The sequence below is a fragment of the Trachurus trachurus genome (assembly GCF_905171665.1).
Source record: "Trachurus trachurus genome assembly, chromosome: 6".
In the NCBI taxonomy this organism is placed as follows: domain Eukaryota; kingdom Metazoa; phylum Chordata; class Actinopteri; order Carangiformes; family Carangidae; genus Trachurus; species Trachurus trachurus.
The window spans coordinates 16,275,129-16,291,885 of NC_139897.1; the positions used below are offsets into that span (position 1 = coordinate 16,275,129).

The 16,757-nt window shown below is 41.2% G+C and overlaps 1 protein-coding gene across 1 annotated transcript in view; it reads right to left on the reverse strand.

Annotated features, from left to right (window-relative positions):
• shank3a (SH3 and multiple ankyrin repeat domains 3a) overlaps window positions 1-16,757 on the reverse strand; it is a 150,576-nt gene that overhangs the window by 28,507 nt on the left and 105,312 nt on the right. The window contains 1 exon segment of the mRNA XM_083974021.1: window positions 12,777-12,890. Coding sequence (XP_083830147.1) covers window positions 12,777-12,890 — 114 coding nt within the window.

The window sequence follows — 16,757 nt, forward strand, 5'->3', positions numbered from 1 at the left end:
ACGGACACGATAAAGCAAATGTAGGGTAACTTAATTAAGTGGAAAGTGGGGAGTGTCGGAAGAAAAGGAGAAAGATGAGAAGGGAAGAAACAAAATAGTGTGGGAAGACAGGGAGGACAGATTAGAAAGAATAGACAGAGGGGGGAGGGGAGTAAATGACAACAGACTGACAGTGAAAAGCGCTGTTGAGAGTTGATAAGTCTGTATCCTGCTTAATAGTCCGAATGGGCGTCTTCTAAAACCACCCATGTTACAGCGGCAGACACAATTCATTCACATTGATGTTTTTATTATCTGGAATCTTGGTCAAAATTATGATCCTCAATATTTTTTTTTTGGTTTGCAATTTGTCTCCAATATCTATTTACTGCATTTATAGCAGTATCATGTCTCTATATTTGCAATTGTGTGGTCATGCACAGGGAATTCTTAGGACACGGGCATTTGATCCAGTGAGCGACCAATGTCAGAGCTGAGGGGATGTGGAGGCAGTTTCTGAAACTGACAATTAGACATTCACACCCACTTCACAATGTGATTGGAGAAAATAGCCAGGGGCTGGACTTCTGTGGAGCTCTCTGTTTCTATTTGTTACACAGCTATTTCACTTTTCACGTATACAATCGAGTGCACCACTATGAATGCCTTCCATAAGAGACTGAACAATTATGCCCATATTCAATCGATGACCATATTTTGTCCCTCTCAGTGACAGCCAGCTATAACACTTTTGCCTTCTGATGGTTTAGACACACATTGTATATACTAGTTAATCTTGGGCATAACCCTGACCTGCAAATGGTCTACACAGTGTATGATTGAGTGCATTTACTGCCAAACTCAGTGCAAGTCCAACACTTAAATCAAATCAGGTTCAAACATTGCAGGGAGCTGTTAGATGAAAAGCTGCAGACAACAGGCTGCACATGCCCAACTCCTCGACTTGGTATCCAGTTTTAGTGTGAGAGCTACATCATTTGCTTTTCTGTTTGCTGTTGCCACAGCAACCATGGGTGTAGCTGAATCAACCAACTAAAATCTTTAAAGTTAAAAGGAAAAGGAAATTCAGGGGCATTGCTATGGTTAGGGAAAGATCTCTATCTCTATCTCTATCTGTCATCTAAAACCAAGACATGAAGCAAACTGCAGTGTCTGGTGTTCACATAACATAAAACATAACCACTAACAGTTTGCATGTCAGGTAAGTGTTAACAAACACACCAAGATGTTTCATGTGTTTTAAAAAATGACTAATACTGACATTTTTTTCTGGTACAATCTTATATCAACTGGTAATTAAAGTTTTCTCTGCTGAGTCTTTTACACATCATGACTAACCGTCTCACACTGCAGAAGCCACAAGGGAATGACAAAGAAAGAGTGAGAGAGGGAGGGAGGGACAGAGGGAGGGAGGGCAGGAATTGTAAACTTAATACCATCCTTTCACTATAAGCACTACAAGGCACTTTGATCAAAGTACAGACTAAGACAATGACAATGCAGTACTAATGTTCTTTTAGGAAGAAAGGGCATTAATAAAATAGAATAGAATAGGAGATGAGATCTAATAATGCTGCACTAAAGGAAAAGAGTTCATCAAAGCTATCAAGTATTGAACGATTTCACTATAAGTTAATATTGCAGATCTGCCCTCTCTCATTTCATCAAGTGCAGAAGAAGGTCACCCGAGTAATGGGAGTTATTTGATACCCATGACATATCTATATTGAAAGGGACGCATCGGTAAGAGCCTTCAATGACAAACACAGACATGTTCAAGAATAAAACAAAAAGCCTCTTCATTTATAAGGCAGGGTGGGGCTGAGATAAAGACAAGGCAAATGATACCATGGACAAAGAAGTGGACAAATGATTGAGAAGACCTTTAATGAGTTCTTTGTTGTAAAATATTTATTTGACAAGCAGTCAAATACTCTCTCCAGTTCTAATGTGTTGTATTTTTTGCACTGAACCAAGCCATCAGTCACAGTCACTTCAAATTGTGGTATTGTACACCCTACTCTGCTAAAAATGGAAACGTTTGTACGCTTGCAGACACCACCCTCCTGTCTTTACTACAATTCTCCTAGTGCTGAGTCACATTGCAAGTTTCTCACAAATTACAGTTTCTCTGACATGATACCACTTTACATGCTGTATGACAACTAGTGTCCTGATGTAAGAAACAGTGCAAAGAGCTGTGGGCAGGGAGAGACTTACCCCAGTACAGGTCATGACATGTGGAGTTTGGATGCTCTGCCTTCACGACTGTTACCACCCCATCTATCCTGCTACACAGCACTGGAAGATCTGATACCATGACAGGACAGCAGTCCATTTTTTCCAGCTCTATATCTTTACAACTCCCTTTCTAAGATTGTGACCAGCGGGTCGGCCCTCCACCCCGATACTGGTCCGTTTCCCAGCTTGAATCAATGAGCAGAGCTGTGCCTGGCCTCCCCCTCATCCTCGCCTTGACACAACTGAAAGCGAAACATCCATTTTGTGCAGTTGGCCATTCAGAATATCTCAGCACCATATTCTTGTTAGAGAGCTCCACTTTTCTCCGTTATGGGAGTGAAATAAGACTTCCAGGACGAGTAGTACCGAAAACTGTCCCATTCTGTAATCGGTCTCCAGCGTATATTTCACATCTCTGCTTCTCTGCCGTCTCTCTTTCTCCTCCTCTCCCGCAGAACTGGTTGGTTTGTTGAAGAGCCTTCAGAGAGCTCGTTGTTACCGTGTAAGTGTCGGAGGCAGAGACCAACGCCTATAAATACCTCAGCTTCTGTCAAAGTGGAAGAAGCCTTGAATAATTCAGTCAAATTCAGACAACAGGCAGCAACTACTGTACTACTGTACGAGCTCTTCAAACACTGTGACGGCTGATCACGACATGCCTTTGAGTCAAGGTCAAGATAAGCCCAGATACGCTCAGACAAGCACAGACGCACAAACACATATTCTAGGAGAGAGAAAGGAAGGAGGTGAGGAGGAGCTTTCAGCACAGGGACAAAAGTACCTTTAATGCTGAAGCCTTTTATAAAACTGAATGTACTGTATTATCAATGTAACTGAATCAGTAGCTTCATGTACTGGATCCTCCCTCACAAAAAAATGTGACAGGCAGCTCAGCCATACAATACATAATACGTTACTCTGTGTTTTAAAGGGACAACGAGGAGTTTCTCCAGCGGCAGAACGAAAACTTCTGCGACAATAAAAAAGTCTCATATTAATGTGGATGAATCTACGTTACTGACACTTGTTAATGGGTCAATTTTCGATAAATATATCGTTTTGTCTCAATCGTTATTTTGTTATTATTAGTGGTGGCGGAAATGCTGGGCGAGCCGACCAGCGTTTCCTTACTTTTGGTTTCGCGGACGCTGCCTGGCGGGTCATGAGAATAACGCCGCCGAATCACTGTTTATGGTCGGGACTACGACGGTATCTGAACCTCTTTGAACCTCTGACTTTAATTCTTGATGAATGAAAACATTCTTGGCAAGACGTCCGTCTTGCGCCGGTCCAAGAATTTCATCGTGCACGCGGAGGCTCATGGTAAATGTAGTAGGAAACACATTGCTTTCCAAGACTCCTCGTTGTCCCTTTAAGGCTTTCTAAAAAACTATAAAAGCAGGTTTATACGAATTCTCCTCTTTCTTCACTGATGTGCTGATCACTTGGCTTAGGAACAAAATAACTACACAGTCTGTAGTTATGAAACTTTGAACTGAGCAAAACGATTCAAATCAAAAGAGATTTGTAATTTGCCTGGTCCAGCTCTACAGGAGAGTGAGGGAGAGCGAGGAGGAGAGTGAGACAGGGGTGTCCTGGTGTAGAGGTAGGTGTATGATTAGTCATGCCCAGTCAGAGGGATGCTTTACAGCTCTGCCAGGTAAGCTGCTCTGGGTGTGTGTGAGGTGCCACATTTCTTTTAGATGTGACACCACGCAGACACACACGCGCACACCACAAGCTGTCGAGTCACTGCGGTCAAAAAGCTTACATAAACAAAATGATTCAACCAACTGTGTGAGAACAAATACTACAGGTGAATATTGTATGTATGAGCAGCCCTGACACTGTGAAATAGACTTTCGGAGAAAAAAAATGCTGTAACCTGCCCGTGTGTATGTGCTTTGTTTGCGTGTGTGCAAGTGTGTGTGCGTACGTGCATGTGTGTGACCTGCTGCCAACACAATACGGCCCCTGTCAAAAGTGATATGTCTCTGCTCAACTGCGAGACCTGATTCAGCTTTGATTCATTGTTCAAATAGCATCACCATCTATTATGATTTGATATGCCTCTGTCCTCAATAGAGAGCGGGAGAGAGAGAGAGAGAGATGGCTCAACACACCTGACTGACTTCTGATGAAAAGTACAGATAGTGGCCATCACTCTGCTGTGAACAAACAAACAACAACGACACTCACACACGTACACACACTCTAACACCTTGAGGAATGTCACTGTAGGACGCCTCATGTGGGTTTTTTCAGCGGCAGACCTCCTCTTGAACTGCCAGTCCATAACACTGACTCAGCTAAACCTTAATACCAAAGACGTGTCTTTCAACCTGTAGTTTACACTCTCTCCTGCCCTTCTAATAAGATGGATTAGTTGGCTATGCTAATCTATCTGCTGACTCCACACAAAGTATAGACAATAACTAAAGTGTGTGCATGTGCATAAGCATACACATGTAAAAAAAGGAAAGAAAAAAGCCTGTCCATTTGCATGCATGTGCACATACGCTGCTCTGTGGTGTCAGCATTTGCATACTTGCATGGTACTTTACAAGTAGGCACAAGAGTTACTGACTGAAGTCAGTATCTGTGTGATTTGCAGTCTGGGCCCATATGGACAGATTTATGGCACCATGAGAGAACTTAACAGAAAGTAGTTTGTCACTGAAAGGTAAATGCTTCTCTGTTAGTTATTTTTATGAGCTTTCCCTGTTTAACCTTTGAGAGTAGTAAAACTACAGCCTTTATAAATCTGAACAATGAGACATTAAATGTGGAACTTCCTTTCCTATGATAAAACAAGAAGATGGAATAAGTGATCGGACGACCATGAGGGTGCTTGATACACAATCAAGACACAGCGGGGGATTAAAACCACATTCACATAATGACTATTCTGTTTATTTGTACAGTATGCAGTATAAATTCTAAATTAACGAGAGCAGGCTCATTTTTTTATATGGCAGATATCACAAAATATAAATACAATATAGTATCAATACAAAACAAAAAGAAAAATTGTAATTCCAATAATCATTACACCTGATAGATAAGATGAGGGTAATGCCCTCAAATGCATGCAACTTAATCCATTAATTTTTTTCCCTCATTTCACAGCTCCTGTTGAGGCGCCACTGAGCAATTCTCTTAAGCCTGAAGCATGCACAGTTTCTAAGGAGATTCAGAAGGGGAGAAATAAAATCTGTGATTTTCAGCCTCCTCTGCAGAAAAGAGAGGGTAAAGGTGTGATAAGAAAGAGGCTGGTGTTACCATATAGGGATCGACCAATTATCGGCATTTTTACGATTATCAGCATGAATTAATTTTAAAACACGCTCCTTTGGCACTGACGCTGACGCAGTGTCTCTCTGCCTGAAGTCACCACTCTTGTAACAATGTCCCGCCCACAGCCCACACTGATTGGTTAGTCAATCAACACTGAAGCCTCTACATGCAGTGCCAAAGACAAGGAGGAGAAGCAGATTGCTCCGGTGAATGGTGAAACGGTCGAACTTGCAATATAAACCGTCTATGCTGAAGTTTTAAAAACACCACAGCATTGTGATCATGACCATCGTAATGGCCCACCACTACTTAATAACCGCCGCCGCTTCACAATTTGGGCCAGACGCACAATTACTAGGGCTGTAGCCGATATCCAAGTACTCGAGTACTCGCTCGGCTTGGGCGGCATCCGAGTGTCATTTCACAACTCGGATCCGCGGTTCTAAAAATAGCTTGCACCAACAAATAAAGGTAACGAACCTACTCCTAAAACTATAGGGATTATGGCAATAGGCCAATTTGCCAAAATGTTGAACTATCCCTTTAAAATAATAAAACATATTGCCAGAGGCATTTCAATTAAGATTTGTGTTTGAGTTTGTGTTATTCTACAAAAAGTTACTCTTCATTTTTACTGCAAATGAATATCGGTTCTAAATATCGTTTTCCTTGATTATTAATCATCGGTTTCGGTATCGGCCCTGAAAAATCCATATCGGTCGATCCCCAGTTACCAACATACTGTATCTTCAATCTGGCCTTGCTAACACACAAAACATTCATATTCATCATGCTAGGGTGATGCTCTAGGTTTAAAGGGTGAAGACTGGCCCTGCCCTTGAAAAGCTCATAAAATGACAAAATGAAAATACAAGTGGACGGAAGCAGGGAAGCAACAACAAGAGAGAGAGAAAGGGAAAAAAGGGATAGTGGAAAGAATAAAAGGGGATGGACAAGCGAGTATGAAGTTGCCAGTCAGCAGAGCAACATGTATCTTAAACAATTCTAAACAATTCTAGAGAGATACGTTTAACAGTGTCAACATTTTAAAAAGGAATTAAGCAGCTCCTGCTTATATTATATCTGCTTTAAAAATTAAAATAAAGAACTAGAGATGGCAACAGCAAGAAGGGTTTTATAAGGGGAAGTCTAATGTACTTCAGGTCATGCTGGTCAGCAGCTGATGTCCTTGAGCTCCAACAAACCATTTTCATGGCTGAGCGATAGAATCGAACAACTTCATACTGTACATAACTGCTGCTCTTTCTGATCACTACCATCAAGTTAAATATGCACCATCCACCCCCACAGAACTCAAAGAATGATGTGCAATACATACATAAGATAACATTATTCAACAGTTACTCTTTCTAGCATTGAAAATAGTTTCTTTTTGGGAACATAGCTTCTACAACACAGTCATTTCTATTTTCAATATAATGTAATATTACTCAAGTAATACTTGCTCTGCCCATGTCAAGAATATCTCTGACTGATGCTGATATTTACATTTGCTAAAAAATATAGCCCCACGTATCTATCTTTTAAGGTGACAATGTCCGTAAAAATATGCTCATTGTGAAATGGTGTGAAATTGTCTACAACTGCCATTGAATGGCATCAGATAATGACTGAAATCCATCGCTGTAACAGCAAAACTATTGACCTTGCCCCTCAGACATGAATAGGTAAGAGCCAAACTACAAAAAGCCCACAGAAAATAAAACATGCTGATAGCCTCACACTTTTGTTCAGACGACTACCTGTATGATCCCTCACCAATCCATTGCTCTATCTCTCTCTATCCTTCCTTACCTCTCTCCTCCACTCTACCCTCCAACTTGCTCTGTCCGTGTCAGTCTCAGCTGCCGCAGCAACGCTGATGTTTAAGCATTCTGGGGGAGTGCAGACACACTCCAAAACTTCTTAATGGGCAGGCTAAAAATAGCTCAGGCTGGATCTGACTGGGCTGATTCATGCGGCTGTGAGTCATTCAACTGTGCCGCGGTGTGAGGAGAGCGAGGGAACGGAGTGAACCAGCACAAAGAGAAAAGAAATAAAAGTTTGCATGCTTGTTAAGATATCAAACGATGGAGAAATCAAGCATTGCTTATCCCATCACAGAGAAATTGTGCATTATTATGCTGTGAATGTGTGTGTGTGTGTGTGTGTGTGTGTGTGTGTGTGTGTGTGTGTGTGTGTGTGTGTGTGTGTGTGTGTGTGTGTGTGTGTGTGTGTGTGTGTGTGTGTGTGTGTGTGTGTGTGTGTATAAAGGTCCTTAAGGACACATGAAGCTGCAGGGCACTAAGCAAAACTAAGGCTACTATAATAGACGCTAGGCTTGGTAACAACATAGCATTGTTTCATATGACATTTGGCAGAATTTGTCTGTTTGGCTGTTGCATACAATTGCTTTTTTGGGGGGTGGGGAGTTGGAGGTGGCAGGGTCTTTCAGCTGGAGGGCTGTATGATCCCAACAGATTGTAGATTAACAGTACCACTGCAGAAAATGACTGGCCTCTGGCAATTTGGTTGCATCGTTAGAAAGGGAAGAGCAGTTCATACTCACATCATTATCCCCTCCATTACCACGGGTAAACATCTACCATTAACCCCACATACAGGCCAGAAGCATGTGTGCTGTGTGTGTGTGAGAGAGAGACAGGGGAGGGGGTTAGCTGGATGGTGACGATATTCAGGCGATATTCTTCAGATTTCACAACTGTTCAGATTTTTGCTGGACTCTCAGTACTATGGAGACAGTTCTCTCTATGAATGTCGGTGACTGACCGACTGACTTACTGACTGATCATACGCCTCTAGGCATGGCCTCAGTTTGATTTGCTTCAAATTCACACCACTTCACTTAACCTATGCATTGTGAACACGCACCTTTTGCCATATTATTTTAGCCCTGCTGAAGACAGATCACATAACAGAAGCCTGACAAATAAATAGATGGAACAATGTCCACTAGTATGGGCAGCAAGACTGCGTTGACAAGGGGTATTTTGCTTCCTAAGACGTAAAACAAACACATCAAATACAAACTGTCCACTTTGCACGAAAAATACAGTATTTTATCTATATTGTATTACTAATTTAACCACATTTATTGTATATTTATGTTAAACAGCAGCCACCTTGTTCAAAGTGAAAGCTGCCCATAATCGGAAAGAAGTGATTGAAATAGCCATCACGGCCCAGCCTTATGTTTGACATATATGGATACCACGCAAACATAAGTTGTTTAACCACTGCATCACTCATTGTGCCCTTAATGAACTCAATCAATAGTCTTTGCTTTTCGCCCTCATTTTCTCTATCAACTCACTCTTTCCTATTTTTTCCTCTCCCTTCGACATCTGTGCTTTGCCTTTGACTCTCCTTCCTCTCTCTGTCCCCCCGAGCACTGGTTGAAGATGAACTGGTGGCTGTAGGTATCTCTGGCTGTGCTGAGAAAAAAGAGGAGCAGTGTGGTGACAGATAACAGCCAAGAGAGTCAGTGATGGTTTAAAGTGTGCCTATTTCACATGGTCACCTGCTTCCTTTCTCTTTCTCTCTCACTTTCTGTCTCTCTATTGTTTGCTTGCCGGCTTCTCCTATCTTGCTCGCCCAAACCGAAACTGCTTTTTTCCATCAACCCTTTTTTTTGTTGTCTATGCCCCTCTCTGTCATTACTCTTTCAAACCTGGCACAGTGGAGGGAAAGAGATGAAGGGAGAGATAGGTGAAGAGGGATTGCATTTTCAGAGTCATGACTTATGGGTGATGTACAGTGGCACAGAGAGAGAGAGAGAGAGATAGAGAGGGAGAGAGAGAACGAAAGAGAGAGAGTGTAGTATTTAGGTTACCTAATTGTTGACAGGGCTGTCTTTTCTGCTTCACTAGGCTGAGACATAATGCCCTAACTGTCAGTGACGCCTCAATGGTTGCCTTCAGAAAAACAGCACTGTGTGTTTAAGTGTGTCCCAGTGTGTGTGTTACCGTGTCACCCTATGTTATTATGCTGTTGTATCACTGCTGATGAATTTAGGGATGAGGGTGAAATTAGCTCTCAAACGCCTCAGTAGACTCAGATTCAAATGATATATCAAATATATTGGGCTGTATAATATATTCAAATTCTACACATGATCATAAATATAATAGATTTTGGACATTTTAAAACATCTGACCCTTCAGTATTTTGAGCATGAAGTATTTTGTTTGTCTTATGGATGTCCAAAGTCACAGTGAAATGATAAGTGTGTTAATCTTGTTTAATGTGATTTAATTCAGAATGAAATGGTACAGGAGTGGAGTAAAATACAACCACATAGATTTAAGTCCGTTTCTTTTCTTTTTTTATTGGATCAGTAAAAGTTGGTGTGGCTTACTGAAAACAGTACAATATGAAGCCGAAGAGGACCGTCGACCTCCACACATACACACACACCTCTCCCTCCTGCGCTCTAAGATATAAAAGGAGCAGGTTGAAGGAAATAATAGATCTCAGCCACATTCTTTGTAAATGTAAACATCTGCACACACAGCTCCTCCTTTGATATCGCTCTGCAAACTGCCACAACCCAAGAGCTAAGTGTCGAGTACTGTTTTACATGATGGGGTTAACCCGCTGCCGCAAATCACATCCGGTTGAATTATTTTCCCAAAGGAGGAGTTCAAAAGGAACCATCAAAGCTAATGTCATTTTCCCAGGAAGGAGAAAAAAGGACTTTTGATATATAAAAAAACAACTAAAAACTAACAGCAACAACTAACACCAGGACTGGCTGCACATTTTAATGCACGCACATGGTGTTTTATCAGCCTTTTTATCCACAAGAACACTTGCTGATGATTAAAGCGTCCCTGTTTCACATAAAGGGGAGCAACAACACACTGTGCCAGAGAGGAAGGACAGTGGAGACATAAGACACTTTTTGTCCCTGAGAAATAGATATCTGAGGGTTCTGAGTTTTTCAGGATTTATGATGGGGCTCAATATCAGACCCATCTCCCTCCCTCATTCCACTTGCTCTTTTTCTCTCTACCTTGCTGAAAGACACGCTACGCCATCTCCACTTTGCTGTCCTTTCGAGTATGCTCCACCATCCGTCTCCCTCGCTATCTGGGCCTTTCTTTCCCACCTTCCCTATCTTTTTCTCACAATGCATTTAAATGGGGTATTTAGAGATTCTGGCCTTTCTCATCTCTTCACACCTACTCTGAGGTAACCTCAATCCCTCAACAACCCTTTGAAAGAAAAAAATGTCCCAATTGCTCTAGAAATAGGTCTCCAGAGATGTATGGCAAACACGAAAGGAATAAGAAGATATTTATGACAAACTTGTCCTTGTCCCATTTCCAATATATGTACTTGCTGCAGCGTTTCCCATCTCACTGAACACTTTCACACAACGACCAGATGTTTTCCATGATGGCTGTTTTTGCTGCTGCACACATTTTAAATCTGGTGTCAGTGCTGCACATGTAGTTGCCCCTGAGACCACAGCAAACAAAATGTGCCATCTGCTAATTAAATGACACTCTAAACGGGGATTTGGTCACATTAATCTGATGTACTCCCAGTTGTTTACAAAGACTTCCATACAAATCTGTCACAGTAACATTGATGGATAATTCATCTCAGTCTGTCTATATTTACAGTACAGTGAGGTGCATAATTCACTCAAAGCAGTCCCCTAAAAATGTTAATTATGACTGGTGGTGGATGTATTTTTTTTAATCTTTAGTTATAGGTTTTTTGTGTAGCTATCTAATGATATGGACAGGTCAATATATCATGAAAAAAATAGAAAAAATAAAGAAATTAAAAATTGATCACAACATCTATAGCAGAGAAAACATATATGACTGAATAAGTTAATATGTTAAGAAAATCATACATAATGATATGGTTTGTTGCCTTTTGGGGATTACTGTGGTCAATCATCTGGCCGAGAAAATAAAATGCTCCCTTTTCTATATGATGTAATGTCAAGGACGACTGCTCTCTTCACTTGCATGAAACTGAAGTTCAGGCACATTTCTCTGGTGGCTGTTGACAGACCATGAGGGAAGTAACTAGCTGATGTAGAAGTTCATGAGGCAAGGTTACACCAAAAATAATTTACCACATGTTACAAGTTTTAGTCCAAACTGTGGATTAATTAATTAAAAAACTCAATATGTGAACATGCTATACTCCATCAGAGCAATTTACTGAACTAAACTTGTCACTCATGATAAAGACCGTGTGTATTTGCGTGTATAAATTATCAAGATGCTATGAGAAAGGAATGTGTGAATTATAAAATGTTGACATGACAAATGTACTGGCATTTTTCTAATGCATTTCCTGAAAAAGCTAAAGCTAAAGTGTTTGACCTTTCCAATGCACCTGCGTTTAATTAGGTACAAATTAAGTGCCCTAAAAGCTTTACAATCAGTGGTGAAAAACTCAAGACAGTCGGCAGTCGGCGTGGGAAGCAAATGCCAACAAATGATGCAGAGATTAGAAGCTTTTAATTCTCTGAAGATAACTGATTGTTGTCAGTATTTTGACTACTGTGCATAATTGAAAGTGTCCATTGTTTTTCTAGACAACCTATTCATTTTCAAATGGATATTTACATAACTTTTCCTTACTATCAAAACAGGTGTAAATCTATTACAGGGAAGCTTAAAGCAAATCAGGTCTCATATACATGTTTTTACATTGTTGTGCTTTTTTCTGGATATAAGTAAGACCTTGGATACAAATTTTCCTGGTCAAACAAAGTAAAAGAAAAGATTCATAATAATGTTTTGTAACCAACAAGCTTTTTTTGGAGGACATCCTGTATATTAGATGATGAAAAAAAGAAAAGGCAGCGCTCTTCAAACTCTGCCTAACCTCACTCTGAACCTAATTAAAAATTTCCATCAAGATCAATACTTCATTTCACTGACATTTGTGATGCGGTGGTTGCAGAGGAGCTATTTTACTAAGTGTATTTCTGTGACACAGGTGGTCCATAAAAAATATAAAACCAAAACTGGAAACAATGAAGAGAATCATCAGTCCAAACATTTCCAAAAAGTCATCTGAGACTGAACCATAAATGTTGAGATAATTTGTTTAAGAGCTCTTCAGCAGATGTTTTCACACACAGAGGGAGTTTAAGGACTGAAAACTTTGCTTTTCAGCACCAAGGACAGCGCCATGTATGCCAGCGAGTACTTCACACCATGTACAGTATATGCATGTCTTACCTAGCCGTGGGTCAAACTGCCTCATCTGAACTTCTTCCACACAGTCTGCCGGGAACCAGCCTGTCCTCCCTTTGACTGTGCCTTCCCAGAAACCTCCTTCTCCTATACTCAGCACTGATAAACAGAGAAAGGAAATGGAGAAAGGGGTTAAATCAGTCAAATATGGTCATAAAACAGAATTAGTTGTCTTCACTGGGAGGTTGTGTAGTGTTCATAGTCTTGAAAAAAGAGAGACAAAAAACGACAAATAGCAGAGTGAGGTATTAAGGTTTTTATGCTCTTGGTTCATAATTTATAGTGGAGTGTGCAAAGAGAGAGAAGGTAGGTGGAACAGGAGAGAGAAAGGGAGGAGAAAAATGTAGTTTTACAAATACACAAACTTTGAGTGCACTGATACAATGAGACTCTGTCATGTGAAATAATTGGTCTATAACGAATGTGCCTTGGGTGAGGTGCCTGGGTAACACAGGTTTTATTATTTCATATCAATAAACAATTTGTAAATTCAAATAGATCATGAAAGAAATGAAGAGGGAGCGATGGTAAAAGATAACAAGAGGGCGGGAAGGAAAAGGAAGGAGAGAGATTCCCTCTAAGTTCCACTGTGGTAATTAGGGATGAATGTATAGTTGATATTGATCTTCCCTCCAGGACTGAGCCAGCATGCTCATATCTACAACACTCATCCATTATCCCAGTGCACACACACACACACACACACACACACACACACACACACACACACACACACACACACACACCAGAGTTTACCAGCTGGAACTGAGGCTTTGCCTGAGAGAGCCCTTCTTCTAAACGGGTTGCTAGGATACGGGCAGTGTGATGTTGCAGCCGGCAGACAACCTGCTAAATGATGTAGTCGACTTCCTCCGAGCCATATTCTACTCGGGAATGGGGACATGTCACAGTGATGTAATCTCAGGCACTACGAGAAGCAACCAACTGGACTTCATCAGACTTCATCTTCATCTTGACATGATAGTAAAAACTCAAATATCATCCATTCACAGGATTCCTTGAGTCTTGTAACAAATGCACCATTTACTCAAGAACTTACTGGTGTACTGCGACTATACGCTGCTTCAACTAAAGGTCAAGTACATCCACTACTAATATAAAGGCCAGAGCATGAATGTACATGTTAAAATCAAGGCTGTTGGAGACATTTAGATTTTAGTATTTACTAAAGTTGGTCCTCACTTAAAGGGATAGTTCAACATTTTGGCAAATTGGCCCATTGGCATAATCCCTGTAGTCTTAGGAGTAGGTTCTTTACCTTTATTTGTCGGTGTAAGCTAATTTTAGAATGGCACAGCCGAGCCGGGAGCTGCTCAGAGCTACGCTACGGAGGCTAGTGGGATTTCTTGGCTTCCCTCATCAAACTCATCAAATACACAATACAACAACTCCAAAACGCTCTGGTGGACAAGTTGTGACCACATTCACCACGCTATGAGATAATAACGAAACATTACGAGACAGAGTTGTTTTCGAGGCAAATGCAGAGACTGCTTGCTGAAAATCTGCCCCCAACGGGAACGCGTGGTGAATGTGCAGGTCACAACTTGTCCACCAGAGCGTTTTAGAGTTGTTGGATTGTGTATTTGATGAGTTTGATCAGGGAAACCAAGAAATCCCATTAGCCTCCGTAGCGTAGCTCTGAGCAGCTCGCGGCTCGGCTGCGCCGTTCTAGCTAAGCCTTACACCGACAAATAAAGGTAACGGACCTACTGCTAAAACTATAGGGATTATGGCAATGGGCTAATTTGCCAAAATGTTGAACTATCCCTTTAATATTCTCTTTTACATAATCAATGGCTAAATGTTGGGCCTAAACAGAGCATATAAGAATAAAAGTAGGCTAAACATGCTCAATATTGTTAAAATCTTGACACAGCTTTCCTCTGCCAGGCTGAATAATATATTACACTAGCTAAGAGAGAAGTGGTGTTTGAGAGGGGAGATTGGCTGTTTATCGACTCCCTGCTGTAAAAAACATGACACTCAGCACACAGAGGATACATCGACTGATCCTCCTCTCTGATCTCAGCTTAACAAAACTTTACACTGCCTGTCTCCTGAGAGCAGACACCCCCCTGTCTCTTTATCCTCTCTATACTGTACACATCTTTCTCTCTCACTCTCATTCTCTATTTTCTGAATGGTTTTCTGGCCGTCGTCTCTATTGCCTCCTCTTTGTCTCTGTCAGTGTATCTGCCTATTGTAACGCTGTCCCTGCAGTGGACAGGTGCTGGCTGTGTTCTCTGTCCCCCACTGACAGAAATGAAAGAAAAGGTGAGACCTTTGATTGAGCTTCTCGGTCGCCCTCGCTCACTTCTCTTGCTCCCGTCTTCCCCCACATTTCTAATCCATTTCTTGTTTCTGAATCCTGATACAATCGCCTGACAAACTGGACAGGACTGACCACCGAGTACCGAGCCTCAGCAAAATCCACTATTTTAGAATACAAAATACATCTGCATAAAACCTCTTCATCATATACTGTAGGCTGCTGTTACTCCACATACAGTATGCACACATGAATATACACATATAGGCTACACATACACATATGTAATGTACATTCAATCATCCTCTTCCATGAGGTTTAAACACAGTGAAGGAACTGAAAACTGAAATCAAGCCAACAGATTGAAGCATGTGCGCTCACTCACACACAGACCCATTTACAAGCACATGGTAAACAAAACTGTCACTGTAACACTCCTAAGAAGTCCTTAATTAAAAAGACTATGGTTATTATCTTGGCAAAATTATACTGTTGTTAAACAATACCACGCATTTCCAGTAAATCTGTTTCAAACACTGTCATTTTCTGTAATTGGCTTCAGTTCATATCTGGCACAAACACATCTACCGGTGACCACGTATATATTTAGTCTATATTACGTCACACACAGCATAAAGGCCTGCATGCACAATATGTCCACAGGGAGTTAGGTGCTGCATCAGTAGCCTCTACCTTACACTGCTACTCTGTTTTGGTGCTTGCCAGCACTGTGTTGGCATGACAACTGTCCCTGTGATGAATCAGATGTGGGCTCACAGGAGCCAAGTGGCAGGAAGGAACTCAAACAGTGCATGTCTGTGCAGGAGGATTTACAATATGTGTGCCATGTTTATGTTTTAGTCCAACCAGGCCACTTCAGGACGGCTGCCATGTGGAGAGCTACAGTTGTAGATGGTGGTGGGAAAAGGCCTGTAAACAGACACACTCTACACCGTGGCACAACTGTGGCACACAAAAGGGCAAAACAAGTGGAAAAGAAGATTATATATTTCCTCTGCTTGGTAAGATTACAGTATGACACAGTATCTCTAGCCTCTAGCTGAGTGGTACAGAGATCACTTGTCCCATAGCAGTATGTTCGAACTGAATGGTCTTGTTCTTTTGAACTATGTTTGAGTTTTGTGAAATAGGGGATAACATTAAGAACTGGTTACATTGGTCAAAAAGAAGAATGCAGTTATTTGTTTAGTGGATATCTCCTGCACTGAATAGGCGTTTGAATGACAGGTTCGCTCAGGCTGGTGAAGAACCTCACTTAGCTCCTGTAGGTGGGACTCGGTTTCACAGAAACAATAGAGATCATTTAAATCAGTATAAATTCTGTGTTTTCCATTCTACTGGGAGTTAATTAACTAAAAGGCAATTCACTACATACGGCAGTCGACACATCAGCTGGACTCCGGCTTTTCGTTTTACTGAACAAGAGGTCGGCTTATCTCCACAGGCAGAAAACTGTCAAAGTGATTCATAATCACCAGGCAAACCAGTGGGACATGCCTTCACACAGTCACATATGCAAACACATATACACATCATTGCACATATGGTAATGCATTGAGTTACCAGAATATGATGTCCTTTTTTACAGTAGTAGTGCCGTGTTGTTCTACCTCTAGAACTGGGAGTGATTCTGCATGATGCTGGAAGCATCG